Source organism: Oryza glaberrima, chromosome 10 (genome assembly GCF_000147395.1).
Source record: "Oryza glaberrima chromosome 10, OglaRS2, whole genome shotgun sequence".
NCBI classification, from domain to species: Eukaryota; Viridiplantae; Streptophyta; class Magnoliopsida; order Poales; family Poaceae; genus Oryza; species Oryza glaberrima.
This window is the reverse complement of record NC_068335.1, coordinates 18504391-18526398: the sequence shown is the minus strand read 5'-3', so window position 1 is coordinate 18526398 and position 22008 is coordinate 18504391. Positions and strand designations below refer to the sequence as shown.

The 22008-nt window shown below is 42.9% G+C and overlaps 3 protein-coding genes across 3 annotated transcripts; 1 reads left to right on the top strand and 2 right to left on the bottom strand.

The window, feature by feature from the left end:
* Positions 1-1842: 1842 nt before the first annotated feature.
* On the bottom strand, positions 1843-11467 carry LOC127786338 (mediator of RNA polymerase II transcription subunit 16). Its single transcript, XM_052313711.1, has 16 exons — positions 10815-11467; positions 10059-10127; positions 9788-9876; positions 9427-9539; positions 9140-9241; positions 8601-8688; positions 7903-8502; positions 6879-7497; positions 6715-6794; positions 6007-6089; positions 5231-5467; positions 4605-4782; positions 3934-4448; positions 3346-3522; positions 2494-2877; positions 1843-2377 (listed from the first exon to the last, which is right to left on the bottom strand). Exons 1-16 carry the CDS (start codon positions 11237-11239, stop codon positions 2231-2233), a joined length of 3906 nt encoding a protein of 1301 aa, XP_052169671.1. The 5' UTR covers positions 11240-11467; the 3' UTR covers positions 1843-2230.
* Positions 11468-13035: 1568 nt separating this feature from the next.
* Positions 13036-17621, top strand: LOC127752458 (protein STABILIZED1). The gene is made up of 2 exons (XM_052277837.1): positions 13036-16257; positions 17169-17621. The coding sequence occupies exon 1, from the start codon at positions 13105-13107 to the stop codon at positions 16228-16230; it is 3126 nt and encodes a 1041-aa protein (XP_052133797.1). The 5' UTR covers positions 13036-13104; the 3' UTR covers positions 16231-16257; positions 17169-17621.
* Positions 17622-19074: 1453 nt separating this feature from the next.
* Positions 19075-21039, bottom strand: LOC127752554 (uncharacterized). The gene is made up of 5 exons (XM_052277964.1): positions 20797-21039; positions 20435-20652; positions 19855-20016; positions 19542-19777; positions 19075-19453 (listed from the first exon to the last, which is right to left on the bottom strand). Exons 1-5 carry the CDS (start codon positions 20897-20899, stop codon positions 19198-19200), a joined length of 975 nt encoding a protein of 324 aa, XP_052133924.1. The 5' UTR covers positions 20900-21039; the 3' UTR covers positions 19075-19197.
* Positions 21040-22008: the final 969 nt, after the last annotated feature.

Sequence of the window (22008 nt, the reverse complement as noted above, 5' to 3'; positions counted from 1 at the left end):
TTCCTTTTTTACCGCTCTTAGGGCCCGGGCCAAACCCTAGCACCGCCGCGATCTGCCTCTCTGTACGTTTCCTCCTATTATTTATTGCAAAAATCGATTCCCTACTCCTAACTCATTATTTTCTCTATAATTTTCTCTTTCAATTTGGTTTTAATTTGTTGGATTTAATCTCCATCGAAGATGGCTGACCGAGCTTTGCCTTTTTGTCCCCTTTTTTTGTGAATTCTCTCTGATATTGGGGAAACAGGGAGAAGAGATCGAGTGGATCAAAAGCTCTCAACCAGATCAAGAAAGATTGTTTGGATTTGATGACGAGGACCGGCTCCGGCATCATGCATGCATAGGATATCTTCCGAAGGTTGAAGATCGCAGTAGGCTATGTAAGTTGGTCCTATGACTCCACTTCTGCTTGTGGCTTGGGCCTGTTTGTGTGTTGGGCCAAAGAGATATAGGCCGAGCGTGGGGAGGTATTGAACTGGGTTATGGCTAAAAACAAAGGAAAAAGTACACCGAAGGTCCCTCAACTTGTCGTCGAATTACAAAATCGTCCTTGAACCGCAAAACCGGATACAATGCATCCCCCAATTTACAAAACTAGTGCAAATTAGGTCCCTCGGCGGTTTTAACTCCGGTTTTATCCTATGTGGCGGTTGAATCAGCGTGGGACCCACGTGGACCCCACATGTCAGGGTCGCCACGTCATAATCCTCCCTCCTTCCTCCCTTCTCTCTATTCCTCTCTCTCTTTATTCCTCGGCTCCTCCCACGTCCTTACCGACGGCCTCGGCGTCCTCTGGATCGACCCTATCTGGTACCTACAGAGGCCGACCGTAGGGATCTAGCGCTGTTTCTGATTTCGCCGGGCACGGATTCGAGGAGGAAGACTACCCTGTCGTCGACTACGAGTCAGATATTCAGACCGCCATGTCGACAACAATTAGATAGGCTACCCCAAATATTATACTGGTGTGATTATGGTGAATAAGAGCAACGACCGGCTTCGGCCAACAGGATGTAGGGTTATTACCTGACAATTCAGAGGCCCGAACCTGTATAAAAATCTCTGTCTTCGTCTCTTTTACCTCAGTCTCGCGTATATCCTAGTACCAACGATCCCCATACTATGCAAATACCGAAATCGCGACATCAAACGTCGACAAGTACTAAATAGTCTGTCTTTTATTAAAAAGTAGGAAAGTTGATTTAAATAATCATATCAATTTATTTCTTTAAATTATTTACTAATATATTTATTAGCTATGCGATAATTTGTTGCTCTGTTTTGCGTGTAAGGGACAAGTTCTAGGTCGCTACCATCCAACACACCCTTAGCATTTCTTTATTACACGATTGAACCATATGCACGAACGCACAGCACTACGCATACGACACCAGACTTGCACACTCGCAAATGCTTCTCTAACACAATTAGAAACTAGCGGCAAATCCTATTTTCACGATATTTATATTGAAAACCAAATTACGCGTACATAATATTTGTGGGTATAAGATTTAAATATTAGACCACCACACCGCTGATACTTCCCAATTTTTAGCAAATTTTGTAGTGTGTATATTTCGAGAATATATTTTGTCAAGTTTAAGCAAATTCTGTACACTCGATAATATTTTTTAAGCACTTGTAAATTTTTGCAAGTGTTCTAGGATGACAGTATTACAGGTAGCTCTGCAAATATCAGAACCAAGCGCAGTTTGAATACTTTCTACCCTTCGAAAAGATTCGAACAGAAATTCAAACTTCGTCTTTATTTTGTCGACCACGTTGAACGATGATCTAAAGCCACAAGTTGAACATAGCATAGCTTATGAGAGAAACACCCAATTGAACATACTATTACATACATGGTCTTTTCAATCACCAGCAAATATTATTGACATCAAGCAGTATCTAACGGAGTTTCTTTTCCAATGTTGCAAATTAGTACACTACATTTATGTACAAAAGGATCGCACAACACAACTGCTGACTCTGACAGTGTTTGGGCATGTCCTAATCCTGTTTTTTCCTACCGTTTTACACAGCTGCTGGTGCAATCTGCTCTGACTGCTGCAGGTAAACTATGATACCATACCAGGGAGGGCCTGAGACCAAACAATCTAAAGTTAGATACAAAATTGTCCAAAAACCGATGGCGCCTACACAGATTTGGCCGAGAAAGTTATTGGCAGAGTGGTTAGCACGGTGAAGGTGTCGCCCGGAGGCGTCAAATTCAAACGACTTTCACCCATGTCCCACCGCACATTGGGCAAGCATGGGTCCATCGGCTGATCCACCATGCCTCAAGCTCATTCGACGTGTTCGGAGCTAGAGCACCAGGCTGAGCAAATGCACAGGTTTGCCTCAAACATCGTATGCACTGCAAAAGATAGCATGTCTCGGTGTCACGGCAAATGGTGAATTGGATAGAGTGCGTCGATAATTAATTCTGAAAGAATACTGAAGTTAGAGACTACTACTATCAAGTATGCTTACCTTGTACCATTCACCTTCGAGGCCTGTTTTCCACACAGCTGTAATAACATCTCTCCGAGAACCCATCACACCTAGAAAAGATCCCAGCCCCACGGATGTTTTCAGACCAAATGCTGCATCTCTTTCAGACAACCGGCGCTTTCTTGGCCAAAGATTTTGAATCCCAAAGGAGCTGTCGCCATCCTCTTCCATGTCTGATAAGTGGCGATTGGTAGAGCCATTGATTTTTAGCTGTCGCGTATTATCCAATGGACCAAGATCATCTGGTTCTGACCATGGCCCACCAAACATGTTGCGTCTATGCCATTCTTCAGCAGGGGGCTGCAGTTCTAATTCTCGAAGTAGAAGGCCAGCAGCATCAGCTCCACGTGGACGAGGCATATTCTGCAATAAATATTGGAACAAATGGGCAACATTGGTATAAATTCTCGACAGAAATGCGTGTACACAGCTCTTGTTGGACATGTACATGCTCACTACTCTTACCAAAGATGTACATGCTGATGAAAATGAGAACTCCTAAATGGTGACAAGAGGGCGCTGAGGCCATGAGTAATAAATTATATAGGCAGATGGAGAACGTATGAACAAAAGAAATCATAAAAACCAATTATGCACGTGTGCTTGTATAAATGAAAATTTCCATAATTAACTTGGACAACAATATTCTTTTGCTGGATCAATCCATCGTTAACCCAGGTAAGTAGAGTAGAACTTGCAAAATACTATATCTCTATTTCTCCAACACAATTGAGAATTACTATAATGTATTGCTGAGAAGAGAACATTGAATGCTCTAATGAGTAGACAGAGAATACAGAAATAAACTTCCACAATAAATCTGTATTGTACCTGCATATGAGGGCCAAGAGATGCTTCCACTACCTCAGGGAGCACAGTGTAATTGCCATCGATGTAATGCAGCCTTATAATAATATTGCTCGAACCAACCTGAGAAGAAGGCAACGGATGTTGCAAGGTTGCAGTCCGTTTACATAGGTCAACTAATATGAGAAAAAGGACTTTCACCTGCAAGCATGAAACAAATAATTCAGAAACTAGATGTATTACAGTGCTACACAAATAATACTTTCAGAAAGGCAACTAATAAAATCGGGAGAAACATGTCGGGCAAATCACCGATCAAAGATTATACTAGGTAAATTATCCAATCATGTCTAATTACCCTTAATCATATGGCACTTGCAAACAATTTAGACACACACATGATATATGATATGCAGACATATAACCACACTATATAACAGCTCTAATCTAAATGTTGGTTCAGAAACAATACAGGCTAGATATTGATGTCGAAGCGCACATACAAAAATACTGTTATATGTATAACTATCACTATTTTCAGATTGAAAAAAGTTTTCTTATTGAACAATTCAGGCTGAGAAAATCCATATTTATGGGTTATTTGTTTGTTACCTCGTCTGAAGTATAACCTTGCCCAGCATTGCCAGAACCTATCCTAGCAGATTTGTTGCCCACTGGATTTTCTTCAGCACCCTTTGCTCCAATCATCTGTCCACGTGAAGTTGTGCCATCTTCCAATTTGGCAGCACCTAGACCAGATCTGACTGCCAAAGTATTATCCTCTGTCTTACTGTTCATCAAGTGTTGTTTCTGCATGCTAGAATCAGAACTTTTTTGTGCATTTGCAGGTATCCTTGGAGATTGCCTTCTCCGAAAAAGCAAACAAAATAGCAACAGCTGACATAATCTATGAAGGAAATGGCAGTCCCCAATAAGTCTAACAGCTGGTGTGCCAGGGAATGTTCCCGTATTTATGCTAATAGGCATGAATGATGACCTCCCGCTAATTGGATTTGGTGCAGCATTTGCAGCACCATCAGTATTGTTACTAATCTTAGCAATGGCACCTTGGACCCACTCTTGCATTTGTGAGCTCCCTGTTGTAGACGCTACTCCACCTTGATTACCTGAAACATTAGCATCATTGCTAAGTTTGAAATGTGCCAGCAACTTGTCATTTTCCAAAAAATTAAATAAAGAAACAAATAATTCATAGGTGGTTTTATTTAGCACCAAAAAAAAAAAGCACAAGCTTTAGCAAGATAGACGGAATCAAAATTAACCTTGGTTAGTTGAAGGTGAAGGAGAACTGTTGGTTGGACTTGTAACCATATTCCTAGAATTGCCTGAACCAGAAGATGCTCCAACTGCATGGCTAGCCAAAGTTCGGCAGAAGCTCGCATAGCGTCGCAAGCGTGTGATAAAATGTGACGCTAAATCTAGAACAGCATCAACGTACCCCTGCAGTCCATGTTCAAAAAAAATTAAATCCACAAAATAGTAGCATGAAAAGTTCATATGCAGACCGCTTATGCTGAAATGTCTGCACAAATTGCTAAGGCATTGGAGGCAGTTGATGGGCTGAGCATAATTCCTGGACACCTAGGAGCAAAGCTTATGATGAAAGCTATCTGGAGGCTGTTTGAATCGTAGTCGGTTTGGAACATAAAAACAGCAAAATACTGCTGTAAATACTGTAAATTCCATACATGGCATGGTTAATCTGTGGCATATCATGCATCATCCTCATGCATGAATAGGTTGTGGTTTACAAATAGCTTATCATTCAAAAAGGTTTGCAACATCATTTGCCCATATTAAGTCTATAGCCAAAAAAAGGAAAACGAGATTAGCAAATTGAACTGAAACTGTGGACCAGGAAATCAAAAGAACATGAAACACAGTATACCTGGATGCTTAAAAGTAGAGCTGGGTCAACAGTCATTTTGTCAGGCCCAATGCTAGATAACATGTCACTGGAAGCTTGCCACGGTTCAGGTAGCAGAGTTGATGGATTTATCAGGGCAGACTCAATTCCCTTGCCAAGCATATCCAGAAGCAATCTTGCTTGCATGTCCAACACAAGTGCTCTGACATCTTGAGCATTTGTTCCTTCCAACAATCTACACTTTATCCTATCAAGATTCTGCAATAAGTAAAATAGACTAATCAGTAACAGAAGAAAGCAATAGCCTTGCAACTTCAAGTCCTCAAAATCTGAAGTAAAAGGTAAATACACAATTAGAAAAACAAATCTTGTCCAACTCACAAATTACAATATATTGCATTATGAATAAAGTAGCAAACTACATACTACCGTAAATGGTCTCTGACCAATACATCCAGAGATATAATTTATGTTCATAGAAAAGTTTGGCAAGCTTCATGCTAAAATGTTCATTCAGAACTGCAAAGCAGTGCTAGTGACTTGTCACAAGAATACTAAAAAACTATGTCCAGGAAAGAAAAGGAAAAAAGTCATCTTGATTATATTTTGATCCGTATCCCCCTTTCAACTACTGGTGGAATAAAGACTGGTGATTGGTGAATGTACAATCTTTAAGAACCCAAAAAGATATTGTGACATGCATGTCACATAGTAATGGCAGTAGGCAGTAGATGATGAAAAATTGAAGGCCTGTGCTTAAAACTGCACATAATGTACTAAAAGCACAGCACACTTACAGGACAGTGTTGTTGCCTCTGTTGTATAGTTGGAAGACAATGGAAGTCCGCGTCCAGCAAAGCTATCACACTGTTCAGTGAGACTGGAAGGAAAAGCAAGAGATTTAGTTTATCATGGACAAATATAAATGTTACAGGTGCTGAAATAGTTAACCAACCATATGTAGAAAATGATGAAACTTACTGAAAAGTTCTCTATCAGCTTAAAAAGATGTATTGCAACTCACACCAGAAAATAATGTTAACATATTGAGACATCCAAATGGGAAAAATGAAGCAAAACACAATTCATCATACTGCAGATGCACAATGCTTTCAAATTGGGAGCATAAATGTGCAATCAGCTCTAAAGTCTTAACATTATAAACAACCAAACAGAGATTTGCTTGGTTACACTGTTCTTAATTACTCCCTCCGTTTCACAATGTAAGTCATTCTAACATTTTCCACATTCATATTGATGTTAATGAATCTAGACATATATATCTATCTAGATTCATTAACATCAATATGAATGTGGAAAAAGCTAGAATGACTTACATTATGAAACGGAGGAAGTATATACTTTAAGAGGTTGAGTGACAGTTGTGGAAATTCTACCGTGTAGCAGATAATCCCTACTTTTCTAATTGTGTGGACAGCTAGAACACAATTGAAATGCAAATACTATACACAAATTTTAAATTGCATCTGCATAAGCATCCTTACCAATACCATCTTCAGCAGCACTTTGTGTGCAGCCAACAGCATCCCACCAATCCACACCAGCCAATAGACTCCACCAAAATCTGCTAAAAAGATCGCAGTTATAAAAAAAAACATTTTCAACAAATAAATCATTTCAATCAACCTCTGTTAACTTGGGTGCATACCTATCTGCTATTGCTCGTTCCCAAACAGCTGAGCTAACCTTTGTCTGAGCATTAAGAATTGCAGGAGGAAGCACACGTATTATCTTTAGTATGGTTCGATCTTTGAGTGTGTCATGCCATACTGATGCCAAGCAACAACCACTGGAGGAGAAGGCTGGTGGAGCAATTGCTGAGCCAACATTGACATGATAGCTATCAACCTGTTCAAAGTTTGGACCTGAAAAAATGTGCACACCTCCACGCAGGAATGCAACTGCAACCTCACCACCATGAGCAGAATAAACTATTTGGGCCAATTGTCTGACATCATTTGGAAGATCATAAGGGTCAAAGCTAAGTCGGTTCGCCCTGTCAACACTGCACTCAGAAGAACTCCGCTCATCTGAAGTTGTTGGCATTGGAACATATGATTGAGGGTTCTTAAGGTCCTCAGATGGTGGGATGCTTTTGTTAACTCTTGTGGACCAAACAGTCTGCGTAGGTGGCTGTCCACCAAAGTTTGCAGGGCTTCCAAATATTGGATGAAGAACAACAGGTTGGACTGAAGATTCCCAGCACTGGACTCTCCATCCAGTGATGGAAGGTCCTTCATCAGGATCATAAGGAGACATGTACTGCCCTGGAAGTATGTGGTTTAACAATTGTCAGAAAAAATAAATAAGCATTAGCCAAGAGCCTAAGATCAACCGATTCACTTAATAAATTTCAGAGACCCCAAAAGTCCTTAAAAGAATATGCATATAGCATTTACAGACAAGAACTTTTATTACCATGGCACAAGCTACCAGAGCAAATCAAAGAAACAACAAAAGCAACTAAAGGGAGCTAAAACATGTATAAGCATGCTCTGGACATACATAGTTAGATTAACTCTCCTACTATTAAAGCTGTTGGATGATCATAGGATTAGTGTGGTGATTATGAATGGCATTGATGTTCATGCCATTCATCAGAAACAAATAGTCATAGTGAGATGTGACAATTGCATCATACTAATTCATTTCTCCAGGTGTCATATACGCACCTTCAACTATTACAACTGTAATAACTGAGCCCCCTCGAGTGGGATCAAAAGCAACTGAGGTAACCCCAGATCCCCATGTTGTGGTAGTGGCTGACTGGGCAGCAGCTTCAGGACTGACGTAAGCTGAAAAGTTGGAAACTGGACAACAATGGATCGATGCTACCTCAGTGGTCTCATTATCTACCTGTGCCTGTTTTTTTGTCTGTGCGCCCTCGGAAACAAGGTAGTCTTGCAAAGAGAAGAGGTAAGATGCAAGTGGAGCAAAACCAGCCCAGAGTGGGGGATTTAGTGATGGAGGAAGAGAGCTTGTTGCATTTATCTTTGCAGTTGCCTGAATACCATTGCCAAGGCCTGGCATCACCTCCCAAACCACTACAGTAGATGGATTAACAAGGGGAACACCAGCAACATGTAGTGCTCCAGTTTCAGTAATAATAGCATCAGCAGCCATTATGCCGCTTGGCCCTGCTCCTAAAAGCCCTTTGCTAGTAGAAAACCATCTAGGTTGTGCTGTGTTTTGAGAAGGCCATTGTGACCAATGAAGCTGAACAGAACCCGATGAAAAAACTGAACAGACACATAGAATGTTTGGCCACCCAGCTGCAGTAAACAGCAATATGTCAGAGTAGCGTAAAGAAGCATGCTTGCTTTCTCCTCCAAAAAAAATATATGCTCAGTAATATATGTGTTTAACCAACCTGAACTTTGAGGCTGCTGGGTAAGGAACTTTTCCTCAAAGGTTTTCAAGTTTGATGAAGTACTAGAGTTTGCAGGAAGCCATCTATACTGCAAAGTCAAAGAAACAAAACAAATTTAGCCGTGGCAACAGCTTAGTAATTATATTCCTTCGATTCTAAGATCCACTTATTTCAGGCCAAAAGGGTAATCAAACACAGGTAGTGTCATTTGAAATAGATCAAAGTACTTACTCAGACATAAACTGAGCCAGAATCTTTTTTACCTAATTGTTGCAATTGTTTATGATAAATGTCCAGTGAAAAAATCTTAGAACAGTTTAAACTCAAGTCTATTGTCACTGCTTTATAAAATATTATATTTTAAAAAAATAATGATTAACAATTGACACTGAAAAGTATATAAATCTCGAATGTTAAATTGTGAAGCGGACTGTATAAACTGCTGGGTCAATCGTATTGCATATTTGCATTCCAAGTGTAAAGTGCTAATTATCAAAAACAAGAGAAGCAGACTGTAAGTTTGCAAATCGGCAACAAACCGGAGAAATTCCTGACAACCACTTAGTCACCACCGAAAGATCTTGACGCCATTCGTGTTCACATTGCCAGGAACTGGCATCACGTACAAGATTAGTAGGACCCTTCACCATATCAAGAAAGAAACAAGTATTAGAGAAAAAACACAAAACAGCATGATATGTATATAGACTTGAAATGAAAAAAGAAAATCCTGAGTGTTTCGCAAATTAACAAAGTAAGTTCAATGGTACTACTAACAAAAAAAAAATGATATGCATACCGAAATTTGCTTAACGTAGAGATGTACCTTAGTTGGCTGTGTCCATATAGTAATTCTTCCATGAAAATTTGCCACCAGTAATGCACGAGGGCATGATCGAGGAGACCATTCAATGAATTGAACAAAGTCGCGTGGAGAATCTGTTCAAAATTACAGTGAGTTATGATTGGAGGTAGAAAAACTCGTATATAAACAAAAGTGAGTTTGAATCTCACCCTTCACCTGACTATAAAATGCCCAATGGACAGTGATTTGCACATGCATAACGTAATCACATTACCAAAACAATTGAGATTTAGCCATGGATGCATGTACCATGTACCAATACATGTAATTTGAATAACCTTGCTAAAGAAGTATTTAAGCTAACTAATAGAAAGATGATTACCTGCTTTCACATTGAAAACAGAACATTCTGTTGGTCTCTCTGGATTTAGAATGTGTATGGGAATCCAAAATGGTGGGCTTGAATTAGAGCTGAAAATATACATTAGATCGTTTTACGGCAAAGAAACCTTCATAACCAGAAACTGTAAGCAAACAATTCTACCAAATGGTTGAATATCCCACTAAGACAAGCTAACAGAACAAACTTATTTATGGATAACTAAAGGTCAGAGGAAAGTAAATTTTCAGGGAAAGGATGGAAAAATGTATACCTTGGTATGCGTGCACAAGTCTCTGATGCGCATGCAATTGCATTGAGCTTCCCGCACCAAGCAACTGCACTGCAATAAAAAAAACCATAGATAAGATAGTTACTAGTTGTTCCCGATATAGTGTAGGCTAAAGCAGACAAGGCAACCTCATCCTACAAGATCAAAGCAGTTTTAAACAAAAAAAAAATAATGTGGATTTTAAAATGGAGTTATCACGTTCGGTATTTTCTAACTGGTGAACAAAGTAACCAGTTTGACCTGACTAAACTTAGTTATGTGAAATAATGACACTACATGTTATAACTGTATTTGATCTAGTATAGTAGAAGCCTGCACAGGATACAATCATTCAAAGCAATCACAATTCCATGCCCACGCTAATGCTTCTGCAAGTTTGAGTCACTAGATTGTTCATCCCAATCATTGAAACGCCACCCAAATTTGAAGAGGAAAAAAAAAAGTAAACCCAGATCGTTTGATTTAGATTATTGAGTGGATTATTGTCATGGATATATTATAGGGATAAATTAGATATTTTGAGAGACAAACTTGACAAATAGCTTAAAACAAGTGGTCTAAGCAACGCAGTAGAGGAAAATTTCTTTCGGGGGGGAAAAAAACAATTTCAATAAATCGATGAATAAGCTGAAACAGATCAGGGTTTAAATTCATCACACCCAAGCTTCCCCCAACATATTTAAATCCCAGAAAGAAAAAACACCACCAAAAAAAACCACAACTAATCTCGAAACGCACCTGAAGTTCCTGCAGAGCTCGGGCACGCGCATCTTGTGGCGGAGGCTCGAGGGCGGCTGCTTGAGCCGGATCCGGAACACGGTCGCCGGCGACGCCTGCTGCCCACCTCCACCTCCACCTCCTCCTCCCCCTGCACCACCACCACCCCCACCCCCCTCCACATCCCCAACCCCCCCACCACCACCTCCCGCGCCACCATCCACCTCCATGGCCTCGCCTCCCCCTACGCCCACCTCCTCCACTCCACCCCCATCCCCCACTCCTCCTCCACCCCCCTGGCCCTCCTGCTGCTGATCCTTGGGCGGCGGCGGCGGCGAGGAGACGGGCACGGCTCCGGCGGCGGCGGCGGCGGCGTTGGCGGTGGGGGGAGAGGGGGTGGGGGTGGGGACGAGGGGGCTAGGGTTTGGGGCGGAGGAAGAGGTCATAAGGGGCGGAGGAGACAAAAAGGCGAAGGGGAGGGAAGCGCGCGCGAGGGGGGGAGGGGGAGGCTTAGGTCACTGGAAGCGACCGCCCGTCGCTGTCGCGGGGGGAGGGTTTCCTCCCCTCCTCGCTTTGCTGCTGCCTCCTGCGTGTGCGCTGCGGCGGCGTCGCTTTCAGGTTGGGTGGGGAATGGGATGCGGCCGTGGAAAGGGGAGACGACGAACGACGATGACGATGACGACGACGGGGAGAGAGTCAGAGGGAGGGGGGGAGGGGAAACGAGTGGGTTTGGTCTTTTGGTGGCGTTTCGGGAGTGGTGAGCTCTGGGTATGTACGAATTCCGTTGAATTTTGGATCGAAATTGCTTGTAAACTTTTGCAAGTTCGGTCGAGTTTAGTTCCAAACTTTTTTAAAAATTTTTTAACTTTTCCATCGCATTAAAACTTTCCTACACATACAAACTTCCAACTTTTCCGTCACATCGTTTCAATTTCAACCAAACTTCTAATTTTAGCGTGAACTAAACACACCCTTTTTCTCTCAAAACTTTCAGATTTATGGTCATCGGGTCACTGGAGATTTGTACATTTAAGAGATAACATTGCTAAAAAATATCATACATGTTATATGCAAGATCTCGGTGCTAGCCAGCCAAACCATGGTTAAATACATGTTTTATATAAATTATACCGTAGTTATAACTGTAATACAGTTATGGTACAACTATACTTCAATTATAATATAATTTAATCTCGAAGTTTTACACTTAAAAAATCTACGGCAGTTTTTTACACACTCCAGTACTACTCTTGTATAGTACCCAGATGTACTAACTTGTAACGAAATAAAGAGGGTTGTCTGTCTATTTAAAATTGGATACACGAATTTCATTGAAATTGGCATGGAGGCGGGTAATCTTGGTGTTGTGGTCTTGCGGTGGATTGTAACTTGTAAGACAATGGAGATAGTCGTCTATTTATTTGAAACTGGGTACATAAATTTCGTTAAATTTGGCACCAAGGCAGATAAAATGAGTGAATGTATGCCTTTTTGGGAATTTGAATGAATCTTTCGTCAGATTTATAGTTTGACAATTTCAGTTAAAATTTATCTCCCTCGGTTACAAATTTCATCAATTGTTTATGTATCGAATCTTTAATTAAATTGTATTATTCCATCATTTTACTTTAAATGATATCTCTCTAGGCCACAACTTTCATTACATCATTGTCTCGATTTTTATGTACATATAGAAATTGTAGTGTGCTAGCACATATATGTACATAAAAATTGAGATTATGAACTTGGAGCTAGAAACTTGAAACTTAACCCTTTCAGATTATCATCAGCCGACTAATCACAAGCGTCTTATAAGAATCTTTATAAGAATCTCTAGCTCTCTATTTAGGTTATTATCATTGTTGTCGTGATCGTCGATAGCCCATCCTAACTACGCATGTTTTCTTTGTTTATACAATATAAATATGTTTTTTTCCAATAGATGCAGCAGAGTCATGACCTATGAAATTGATGATACGGCACGGTAAGATTTTATTCGCAACAAATAAGTCGATAAAACAACAAGCCCATCTTAAAAATAAATCCAAAGAAACCCAACCCAAAAGAAGGGAAGGTCAGGCGATGGGCCCAAACACGAGCCAAACAGGCCCATGAGCCCTTGTACGGCCCATATGCAGGTGATCAGCCCACCATGGAACGGCCCACGTAGCCCACCGCCTCTCCTCGCCACCGACTCAATTCACCCAAAGGTCCCAAACCGTCACAAAATAGTTAAACCAATTCCACGATTCCGTATTCTTCCTCACGACCTCAAAAACCCAAACCAATCTACTCCGCCGCCGCCGCCGCGATGGTGTTCGTCCGCGCGCCGGACGGGAGGACCCACCACGTCGACCTCGACCCCTCCACCGCCACGCTCGCCGACCTCACGGCCTCCGCCTCCCGCGTCTGCGGCGGCGTCCCGCCGGAGCAGCTGCGGCTCTACCTCGCCCACCGCCGCCTCCTCCCGGCCGAGCCGTCCCCGCTGCTGTCCTCCCTCCGGGTCTCGGCCTCCTCCTCCCTGCTACTCCACCTCCCCCTGCTCGGAGGGATGACCGGCCCGACGACGACCCCCGCGGCACCCCCGCCCCCGCCGCCGCCGTCGGCGCAGCCGCCCGCCCGCCCCGCGCGCTACGACTTCCTCAACTCCAAGCCGCCCCCGAACTACGTGGCCGGTCTGGGGCGTGGCGCCACCGGGTTCACCACCCGTTCGGATATCGGGCCGGCCCGCGCGGCGCCCGATCTGCCTGACCGGTCCGCCGCCGCCGCCCCCGCCCCCGCCCCCGCCGTCGGGCGCGGCCGTGGGAAGCCACCCGGGGACGACGACGGCGACGACGATGGCGGCGACGAGGAGAAGGGGTACGACGAGAACCAGAAGTTCGACGAGTTCGAGGGCAACGACGCCGGGCTGTTCTCCAACGCCGACTACGACGACGACGACCGCGAGGCGGATGCGGTCTGGGAGAGCATCGACCAGAGGATGGACTCTCGCCGGAAGGATCGGCGGGAGGCGCGGCTGAAGCAGGAGATCGAGAAGTACCGTGCTTCCAACCCTAAGATCACCGAGCAATTCGCTGATTTGAAGCGTAAGTTGGTCGATTTGTCGGCGCAGGAGTGGGAAAGCATACCTGAAATTGGGGACTACTCGCTGCGCAACAAGAAGAAGCGGTTTGAGAGCTTCGTTCCCGTGCCGGACACCCTGCTCGAGAAGGCTCGGCAGGAGCAGGAGCATGTCACGGCACTGGATCCCAAGAGCCGTGCAGCTGGTGGCACCGAGACGCCATGGGCGCAGACTCCGGTTACTGATCTGACGGCTGTGGGCGAAGGTCGTGGCACCGTGCTCTCCTTGAAGCTGGACAGGTTGTCGGATTCGGTATCTGGTCTTACTGTCGTTGATCCAAAGGGTTACTTGACGGACCTGAAAAGTATGAAGATTACTAGTGATGCTGAGATTTCTGACATTAAAAAGGCGCGATTGTTGCTTAAGTCAGTGACACAGACAAACCCGAAGCATCCACCAGGATGGATTGCTGCTGCTAGGCTTGAAGAGGTTGCTGGCAAGCTTCAGGTTGCTCGGCAGCTTATCCAGCGTGGCTGTGAGGAGTGCCCCACAAATGAGGATGTTTGGGTCGAGGCATGCCGGCTGGCCAGCCCAGACGAGGCAAAGGCAGTGATTGCTAGGGGCGTGAAGGCAATTCCCAATTCTGTGAAGCTGTGGTTGCAGGCAGCAAAGTTGGAAACTAGTGATTTGAATAAGAGCAGGGTTTTGAGAAAAGGGTTGGAACACATTCCTGATTCAGTCAGACTGTGGAAAGCAGTAGTAGAGCTTGCAAATGAGGAGGATGCAAGACTGTTGCTTCACAGGGCTGTGGAGTGCTGCCCACTCCATGTGGAACTGTGGCTTGCCCTAGCAAGGCTGGAGACATATGACCAAGCAAAGAAGGTACTTAACAAGGCAAGAGAAAAGCTTCCTAAGGAGCCTGCCATCTGGATTACAGCTGCAAAGCTGGAGGAAGCTAATGGAAACACCCAGTCAGTAATCAAGGTGATTGAGAGAAGTATAAAAACTTTACAGAGAGAAGGATTGGATATTGACAGGGAGGCATGGCTAAAGGAAGCAGAAGCTGCTGAGCGTGCTGGATCTGTATTGACTTGCCAGGCTATTGTTAAGAGCACTATTGGCATTGGTGTTGATGAGGAAGACAGAAAACGCACATGGGTTGCCGATGCTGAGGAATGCAAGAAGCGTGGTTCAATTGAGACAGCCCGTGCCATCTATGCACATGCACTCAGTGTCTTCGTTTCCAAGAAGAGTATTTGGCTGAAAGCGGCTCAGCTTGAGAAGAGCCATGGAACCAAGGAGTCTCTTTATAATCTCCTCAGAAAGGCTGTTACCTACAATCCACGTGCAGAAGTTTTATGGCTTATGAGTGCAAAGGAGAAATGGCTGGCTGGAGATGTCCCGGCTGCCCGAGCCATTCTTCAGGAAGCTTATGCTTCTCTCCCCAATTCAGAGGAGATCTGGCTAGCTGCCTTCAAGCTTGAGTTTGAGAACAATGAACCAGAGAGAGCAAGAATTCTTTTGTCAAAGGCCAGGGAAAGAGGAGGCACTGAGAGGGTCTGGATGAAATCTGCGATTGTTGAAAGGGAGTTAGGGAATGTAGACGAAGAAAGGAAGCTGTTGGAGGAAGGTCTGAAGTTATTCCCCTCATTCTTCAAGCTGTGGTTAATGCTTGGACAAATGGAAGACCGGCTTGGCCATGGATCCAAGGCAAAGGAGGTTTACGAGAATGCGCTGAAGCACTGCCCGAGTTGCATCCCTCTTTGGCTCTCTCTAGCTAATCTAGAGGAGAAGATAAATGGCTTGAGCAAGTCACGTGCTGTCCTCACCATGGCAAGAAAGAAGAACCCAGCTACACCTGAACTCTGGCTTGCAGCAGTTCGGGCTGAATTGAGACATGGGAACAAGAAGGAAGCTGATGCTCTACTAGCCAAGGCATTACAGGAATGCCCGACAAGTGGTATTTTGTGGGCTGCAGCTATAGAGATGGTGCCACGTCCCCAGCGTAAAGCAAAGAGCTCAGATGCTATAAAACGATGTGACCATGATCCCCATGTCATTGCAGCTGTGGCCAAACTTTTCTGGCATGATAGGAAGGTTGATAAAGCTAGAAGTTGGTTGAACAGAGCTGTTACTCTTGCTCCAGACATTGGAGATTTTTGGGCCTTGTACTACAAATTTGAACTGCAACATGGAAATGCTGATACACAAAAGGATGTCCTACAAAGATGTGTTGCAGCAGAACCAAAGCATGGAGAGAGATGGCAAGCAATAACAAAGGCTGTTGAGAACTCACATCTGTCAATTGAGGCCCTTCTGAAGAAAGCTGTGTTGGCTCTTGGCCAGGAAGAAAATCCAAATGCTGCAGATCCCTAGTTTGTCTCACTTTTAACTTTTGATAAGGTATTGCAATCTGTTATCATTATACTCTTCTGATAAAGAACTTTGCTATTGTGTTCCCGTATTTCCATGATGTCTCATATTGAAATGCTTTTCAGTGTCTATTCTATTGGTCAGCTATAAGATCTTAATATTTGAGTATCATGTAATAAATATTGCGAAGAGTTCTTAATATTTGAGTTGCAATTAATTTGTTTGAGACAAGCAGCATTATCATTTATTTTGTTGGTTATCATTAAGTAAACCTTAGCTTAAATCTACTAGGTGCATGGGTAGTCTAAAAATATGAGTTCTGTATGTAAACTATGCAGAATCTGTTCATGCTGTATTAATCTGCTGTGCACATATGCCCAGTTATCTATGACATATAAATTATAATCATGTTGATGCTGTCATGGCCTTAAGATTGAAAGAATATACTTGTTGCCTTCAGCTTGATTTATGTTTTGGTTGAAGAATTGGTGTTGTTTTACTCCTTGATTGACTGTATCACCTTGACTGAAGTATTTGGGGAATGTGGCAATTCTATGTTGAAGTGTGTCAATGCTAACATTGATTACTGAGTTGCAAGCTGACTTTCTGCTCCAACCAACTCTTGTGAATGTGCATTTTTTGCCACAATAGCGGTCGGACTATTTAATTCTGCTAAGCAACCCTATTCTATCCTCTCCTGATTCCAACTGTAGAGCAATAGAAGATCGATAAAATGTCTATGCGGATCAAAACACCACCTTTGGAAGCATAATTTTTCTTTTTCTTACCAGTAATTTTGTGTTTCTGTAACAAAACAAGTAAATAACATATGTTACTGCTCGTCTACTGATTCACGGGTATCTTTTTTAGTTTCCTATGTGCTTGGATTATAATTGTCTTCTTGGATATCCCCAGACTAAAGTTTTCTTTCAACTCCTCAGTCTGGTCACAGGTCTAATTCTTCTGCGCATGCTGGCAATGGAATATATAGAGAAAGAAACACAGTTGGGTAGTGAACTGGGATGGACTCGAGCTGCGACCTCGTGATTCTGTGTACCACCGAACTGATTGCTGCACTCCTCCAACCATGAAGCCTTACCTGAAGAAGAATCAGGCATGCGATTACTACAATTTGTATCGGCGATCACCAGTTAAAACCTGTATCGTTTGTATGCCCTAATTGCCAGCAATACTTCTGTACTACCATGAGCATGTTTATTCCTCCAGATGCATACCACAAATTCTTAGATGGGTGTATTTGCTAGCCGCGACTTGGGATGATGTAATTTTTCTTGGGTTCGGTTTATTCTCAGAGCACTGGCGTCTGTATCTACGACTGTAAGATCTGCCTGAATGTCGGCTTAATATATGAGATAATGCCCCATTTTTCAGCACAGGCTGTGAGCATTTCTTCAGAACGGAAGGTGTGGATTTTATGCATTGGGCAACAGAGAATTGCTGGTCTGTTCTCTATGACTAAATCTTCTTCCTGAGATTGTTGGGCAGGTGCTTGCTGTTCTAAATTCCCGTATGATCATTTTGCCCTGTCTTTCTTGAACCTTTTGTTAAACTGCTTTACTTCAAGCCCTACGCATTTTATATTGGCAGAAACAATTATATTAATGCCCTTGGTATGGCTTAAAGTCTTCAATGCACAACTCACCTCGATCAGAGATGCAGGTTGTCTTACCAATTCTACAATTGAACTACCAATGCAATTAATTTGCCCTTTCCGTTGTTGAAAGCAACTAGCAGCACAAACGAGATATAACAAGTTCAAACAAACATGACTAGCCCTTCTGAAAGTAAACACCAGCCACAGCAGATCATTTATTGATAATTCACAAACATGCAGCTACTAGGGACGAAAACAGAGCTTGGATGGTTTTCAACTCTGGAGAAAAACAAAAACAAATACAATTTAAAGTCATATGAATACATATAATATATTTTCCCCATATATATATATACACACAAAGATAGGTATATTAATACACATAATAGGATATTATTACTATGCGGATTTCCACTAAAAGGCATGAAGCACACCTCAATTATCTCTGACCATTGATAAGTGCCTGATACCAGTTCCAGGAGATGCCATCGTATACGCTTATTTGTCTAAGAAATGCTATTGACGTCAAGGTTCCATCCATCAACTTTGCTAGCCGCCTAGCCCTGAGAAAAGAACATTTTGCTCACGTGGAAGAAATATGCTCTAAAACATGAAAAAAAAATGAGGTCCTCAATGCATGACATCGTATCGAGGGTAGCTAGGTAGGGAGCATATCTTCTGGTGGAGGCAGACCCATGTAGTGGTATAACTAACCTAAGTTGCTAGGCTCTGAAGGATAATCCTAACCAAGAAACTAGGTTATGTTTTGCAATACTACAATAAGTTTATACCTTACCAAATTTTCCCCTTTTTAATACGACACACAAAAAAAAAAAAGCAAATTCGAGTTATCACTTCCCTACCAACACTAGATTTAGACTTCCCTGACGGATTCGGTGATAAAGAGGGAATCCATCATTGATCCTTGACGACTTCACAAAAAAATCGTCCTAAACTTCACACTCGGCCGATCCTAGCAACGACCAGAGGTCTTGGTCATCACGGCCACAAATGGGCTCATCACAAACACATATAAGAAATAACTCCGTACTCCATCTTTTACATCATTGACTTGCTAACATCATGGTATAAGTTCACATCATTGGCTTGCTAAAATGATGGTATAAGTGCAATATAATACTAGGTTAAAATATAATAACATTTTGGCCTTTGCATTGCTGACAACATTAGCAGGAGAAACTAAACGCAACACAAGCTCAAACATGCATTACTGAAAGTAACAAACCATCCATAATATATCCTTTATTTGTTGACAATTCATATCATGATATAGCACAATGTTTCCATCGCCAACTTGTACTACGGGTGAAGCACAATTGAGTCTACAATAACATCTATTTATCCACGGGATGATCTTTCAAGAATGCAAGAAGGAGCTCATTCACATAGTCAGGGAATTGCTCCTGCACAAAATGGCTCCCTTCAGGGATATAGGTGATCTTTATGTCTGGTGCATGCCTCTCCATAGTGCCGTCTTTCATAGCAGACTCGACGCCAGGGAACTTGTAGACATAATCTTTCTCCCCCATGACAACAAACACTGGGACTTGGAATTTTGCATCTCCAATTGGTTTCCTCTTATGGAGAGACCTAACAAGCATAGCACAAAATCTCGTACTATCAAATATTGTTAAGCTCAGTACTACTTAGTATGGACAATTAATGACTTGATGTTTACCTATATGGCATCTGTAGTGGATATCGAAAACCGGATTTCTCATAGAGAGATGAGTATACATCAAGATCCTCCTCAGTAAACCACTCAGGAAGGGGTGTTGACAAGTCTGCAAGATCCATGATCTCTTGATCTTCCTTAGCCATGGGGATCTCGCTCTTAGAAAAGAGAATATAGATAGTGCGCACAACTCTCTTAATATTATACCTGCCAAAGTCAGCCTCCGCTCTTCCTGGTTGCTGCAAGATGAGTTTTTTTACTGTCATTACAAGCAAACCATGCACTTATTGTTTTATCATGACAGTCTGACAATTACCGCCCAACGAAAAATGTAGAGTCCTTCTGGCAAGGTGTTCATGGATGAAGCATCGTTACCGAAAGGGATGCCCAAACCCATCACACCACATGTGCGGTTTGGGTGACACAGAGCAAAATCATAAGCTACCAAGGCCCCAAAATCCTTTGCAACAAGGAATGCCTGACACGAAGAACCGTATAAGTTATCACAAGAAAATAAAAAAAATAATAGAGGAATTGGTTTAGTAGGGAATAATTGATATCCTTCCATCCTTTATACAGAAAAAAAGTGCCCCTTAATATCTTGTAGTCATTTTTCAGGCCTCTAATATACTCTTGATTGTTGGTGCTACTTCTACCAGCTTCAGATCAATTCCATAGAACTGATAGTGTTATCAATTATCCTCTCCAAATCTCTCCCTTGCGATATTGAAAGTTTGTTTGTTTGGTCACAACTTATCCATGACTCAAACAACACACTACAAAAATCCATCGAAACTTCTAAACTGTTCAACCAATTATGAAATTTGCCTCTCATTTACTCAGTTACTCAAAGAGGATAAAATTTGTGAAGAAGCCAAACTGATCCAGGCGCTTACCTTGGGCACGGCGAGGGCGTCGAGGATGGCGAGGAGATCCTCGATGAGGTCGTCGTACTCCGCCGCCTCCGGCTCCGGCGGCTGGTCGGAGAGCCCGTACCCGCGCCAGTCCGGCGCGACGGCGCGATACCCGGCGGCGGCGACGGCGAGCATCTGGTGGCGCCACGAGTACCATATCTCCGGGAACCCGTGTAGGAACACCACCGTCCCGAGCTCCCCTGCATGCGACAACCAAACAAACACCTGGTGGGCTAGCTACGGCGGCGGGCGGGCAAAGCAAGCCAAGGAATCGAACGAAGTGGTCAAGGGGGAGGGGGGGGGGGGGGGGGGGGGGGAGGGCTAGCGCGCGGACGTGGCCGTACCTTTGCCCGCCTGCGCGACGTGGAGGCTGAGCCCACGCACGGGGAGGTGGGCGTGCTCGATCTCGGTGATCTGCTGCGGCGGCTGCTCCGTGGCGGCGGCCATGGCGACGCGTCGAGCTCGCCGTGGACGACGACGCGGTCACGCTCACGCGGCACTGCAGTGGGAAGAGAGAGCAGATCGCGACGTGACAGCGTGAAGTGTGACGTGGATGGGAAAAGCTACCGTACTTTGCGGCTATTCATTGCTGCTGCACGTCGAACTCCAACTCGTTGACAAAAGTAGCAGCAGCTCTGTCCTCTTAACTATTCGTACGGTTTAACTATTCGTCTTATTAATTTTTTTAAAAAAACTATTAATTATTTTATTTGTGACTTACTTTATTAATCAAAGTACTTTAAATACAACTTTTCGTTTTTTATATTTATGCAATTTTTTAATAAGACAAGTGGTAAAAATAAAATATCAAAATCCCTTATATTAGAGGACAGGGGGAGTATTTTCTTTTCCCAATAAATACTAAGAAATACGCATTGGGTTTCACATCATTTATTTTCACTTAGGGTGTGTTTAGTTCACGCTAAAATTGAAAATTTGATTGAAATTGGAATGATGTGACGGAAAAGTTGGAAGTTTGTATATGTAGAAAAGTTTTGATGTGATCGAAAAGTTATAAATTTGAAGAAAAAGTTAGGAACTAAACCAAGCCTTATTGTCTTAAAATTTGTTCTTTTTGCATGTCATCAAGTGACCCAAGAGGTAATGTGAGTTTTTCATGTGGTTCAAGATATAATTGGAATTTTAACGACACAACATTTAATTTATAGATTTGTTTTTTTATTTATATGTGTACGCTTATAGGGAGTATTTAGTTCAAAGAATGTTAATTAGTTGGATTTTCAAGAATCATATTGTAATCCTAGAGTACTAGGATGGGTGACCTCCTAGACGGTCCTTATGTTGCATTCCTCCTTTGAGAAACACTAAATAGTCTTCCGGCTAGCTCCACAGGTGGTGGAATAGACGATCTGGGTTCGAAGCCTCACCCCTTCTAATTATTTGATATTAGGTCCTTCCCTAATATTCGTGTTTTTTTAATCCTAGTTGGGTAGAATCGCCGGGAGTGTTAATTAGGGTTATAGGATCGGATCCTGGGATAACCCAAATTCCGGAAAATGTGGCACTAAAATCACCCAGATTATTGGAACCCTGTA

Coding starts and splice junctions, on each gene's coding strand:
- LOC127786338 (XM_052313711.1), bottom strand. CDS start 11,239: ATGACCTCTTCCTCCGCCCCAAACCCTAGCCCCCTCGTCCCCACCCCC. Junction 9,877..10,058: donor ACTTGTGCACGCATACCAAG/GTATACATTTTT, acceptor GTATATTTTCAG/CTCTAATTCAAGCCCACCAT. Junction 8,689..9,139: donor GGTTGTCAGGAATTTCTCCG/GTTTGTTGCCGA, acceptor TTGACTTTGCAG/TATAGATGGCTTCCTGCAAA.
- LOC127752458 (XM_052277837.1), top strand. CDS start 13,105: ATGGTGTTCGTCCGCGCGCCGGACGGGAGGACCCACCACGTCGACCTC.
- LOC127752554 (XM_052277964.1), bottom strand. CDS start 20,899: ATGGCCGCCGCCACGGAGCAGCCGCCGCAGCAGATCACCGAGATCGAG. Junction 20,017..20,434: donor ACGCCCTCGCCGTGCCCAAG/GTAAGCGCCTGG, acceptor TCTTCGTGTCAG/GCATTCCTTGTTGCAAAGGA. Junction 19,778..19,854: donor TCTACATTTTTCGTTGGGCG/GTAATTGTCAGA, acceptor CTCATCTTGCAG/CAACCAGGAAGAGCGGAGGC.